General features: G+C 31.3%; 1 protein-coding gene across 1 annotated transcript; it reads right to left on the bottom strand.

Moving 5' to 3' along the window:
- Positions 1–1,169: 1,169 nt before the first annotated feature.
- LOC114717501 (putative lipid-transfer protein DIR1) lies at positions 1,170–3,041 on the bottom strand. The gene is made up of 2 exons (XM_028902644.1): positions 2,608–3,041; positions 1,170–1,577 (listed from the first exon to the last, which is right to left on the bottom strand). Exons 1-2 carry the CDS (start codon positions 2,915–2,917, stop codon positions 1,570–1,572), a joined length of 318 nt encoding a protein of 105 aa, XP_028758477.1. The 5' UTR covers positions 2,918–3,041; the 3' UTR covers positions 1,170–1,569.

Here is a 3,041-nt window from a genome sequence, read left to right on the forward strand (position 1 = left end):
AAATAAAAATATATTAATTAAAACATTCATGCATAAAACCATATGACATAATCCAACAAAACATAGTTATTAAAGCATACATTTCGGATTATCACAATTATTTAAGCATCTATATATTTCACCTACAACATATACAGTTTACACATAGTACAAAACTAATTTTGTCCAATAAATAAAGAATCAACATCAGCTATTCATAGTGAATTTTCTTATAAAATTATCAACAAATTGTTTGTTAAAATAGTAAGCGGTCTCACCTCATTAGGAGAAGAACATAAGTTAGAATCTCAGGAAACGCATTTGTTAGGAAGGCTTTAGCCTTAACGCTTTTGGGTCAACATAGATTAGCCTCAAGCTTAAAGTGATTTGAGAATACTTTGAGTTATACCAATTTTCTTATAAAATTAAATAACATGCTGATAATATGTTATGAAAATAAGGAAAATACAAGAGAGATTTGGGATGAGAGAGATGAAAAAAGACAAGCGGGATATTGAAGAGAAAGAGGGGAGTGATTCTTATTCCATTTCATGGTACCAAATGTATGCACATCACCTCCATTTATAGGACCGCAACATTATTGAAGACTAATTCAAAGAGCTACAAATATATCAAGAAGAGAGTTAACTACTTAATTGTACAAAATGGAGGTTATAGAGAATTAAATACAAGAAACCCTTCAATTTGAGGGGTTATGGAGTATAATGTCATTCAATATGAGGTGGAAGGTGAAAAGCGTCATTCTCGAATGTTATGGGTGTCCACACAATTATAATACTCATAACAAAGACAACATTTTTAGATTTTATATATGACAATGGTTTTTTAGTATATAAATGAGGTATTGAAAATCAGACCAGTTATTGAACTAGTCAAAACGATGATTTAAGGGCCAGTGGTTTACATTGGGGTGAACTTGACATCAGATTAATCATAATTAAAATGATATAATATAATTAAAATATCTAAAAATTTAATATATAACACTGCACACATAATCTAACAAAACATAGTTACAAAAGCATAAATATGATGGATTTCTATATTTTTTCCCTTTCTCTTTTAAACTCAAACGAGATCGTGTAGGCTCAATTAAAAAACAAAAGAGAGAGAGAGAGATAAAATATAAAATTCAAACTCATTCAAAATTAATTAATTTGGTCAAATGATGACTAAAATAGGAAATATCTTATAACTCCTACTAATGCCTTTTGCTGGAGAAACACTTCTGTTGTAGTTTTAAGAATATCTGATTTAATTAGAAGATACACACACACACACATATTATTGAAGCTGCACAAAATAAAATCTCTTCTGCTGGGAACATAAAGATGAAGTACATCACATAACTCTACCTTATACAACACGAGGAAAATACAAGACATCCGTTCATCTTGCACACTTAATAATGAAAGGGAAGTTATTTTAAGATAAATTATTTATTTATTTAATAACAGATTTTTCTGCGGTAAAAGATTTCAAGTCTTAATTTAATACACACAAGACAGTAATGCAAGCTAATTATAAAAAGAAGTTTTGTGATGGACATGATCTTCAAGAATCACTTCATCACTTCCCTGCAATATTGAAAGCAGATAAGCCAAAATTAATTATATAGATCCAAAATCATTGTTATCTCACAAAACGTCCATATTCATGCCAAAATAAATTATGAAATTGAAAAGTTGATAAAAATAACCTGTAAGATAACTATGGCTTTTGGTTCAATTGATTTTGACATGTATATAAAGGGTGTTTAGATATTCTTTAAAAAATCATGGTTTTGACTGACAAATCTATTTTTTATCCTCCTAATTTAATAGATTAAGTTTAACATACTTATTATCATATATCATTGGCCACTAAAATAAAAACTAAAATAGACCAACTAATTTAACCAAAGAAGCAAGTAATCTAGCCCCTGATCCAGTCCAAAACGTTTCCAGAATCACTTCCATATTTAAACTACTCAAAACCACAAATAAAACAAATTTAATTAATTGAAATCTATCAATAGTTGATAAGACTAATTCTTTTATTTTTATATAATATCATCGAAAAATTAATTTTATTAACCTATTTCATCAAGTTCAATGATTAGTGTGATTTTCAAAACTATCACATGATACTGGACATATATATAAAAAAGAATATAATTAAGATAGCAAATGTGCAGCTTTTTGGTTGTCTATTCGACCTCTTTCTCAGTATATTATCTACATATCAGTGCATCTTTCTCTCTTTCTACATAGAGAGACAAAGAAAGTGATACTGTAAGGGAGGAAACATAAGTGTTATATACTTGATATACTTGTTTCCACTGGAATCAACACAAATGACTTTTGAAGTTTCTAAATATTATTCCTTTCAGTTTTATATGTAAGATAAATTTTTTAGGGATGATTTATTCCTAATTATAAGAGACACTAAGAATCTATTTGAAATTTTAGTATCCAAGTTTCCTTATGTTATAATTTCGAATCTACAACATAAAATCAAACGTTTTACTTGATTATACATAGGACAGCCAAGTGTGTCTATATATATATATATATAATCCACTATGCTACATTGAAGCTGAATGAAGGTTAGAGATAACGAGAATACCTGGACACTGGGGTGATCTGAGGCCACACTTAGAGGGTAAGGCGAAGACATTCTTTGGGTCAATCCCAAGTGAAGGCAGCACCGACCTGTATTTGCAGAGGCACGGCAGATTGGCGTGCCTGACCACTGCACAGCACGCCTGCGTGGGTGGTGGCGGGTTCCTTCCGGTGACGGCAGCACGACACAAGTTGAGCTTAGTGGAGTCTGTGTTGCACAGCACGACACCTTCGGCTCCACCACCCAACATGCCCATGGCCATTAGTATGGCTGCTAACAAAACCACAAAGACCTTCACGAGTTTGATTGCCATGCTAAGGTCTTCTTATGGCTTTTTCTATGATGATTGAGTTTGTGCGATTGCCAATTAAATGGTGAGATCTATATATATAGGAAAGCTTTGGAGTCTCAATTATATGTTTGGTGAACTGAATGGA

This window comes from Neltuma alba, unplaced genomic scaffold (genome assembly GCF_004799145.2).
Source record: "Neltuma alba isolate B1F8T4 unplaced genomic scaffold, ASM479914v2 tig00011740_pilon, whole genome shotgun sequence".
NCBI classification, from domain to species: domain Eukaryota; kingdom Viridiplantae; phylum Streptophyta; class Magnoliopsida; order Fabales; family Fabaceae; genus Neltuma; species Neltuma alba.

Excerpts from the sequence above, each read along its gene's own strand:
- LOC114717501 (XM_028902644.1), bottom strand. The coding sequence starts at position 2,917 with ATGGCAATCAAACTCGTGAAGGTCTTTGTGGTTTTGTTAGCAGCCATA.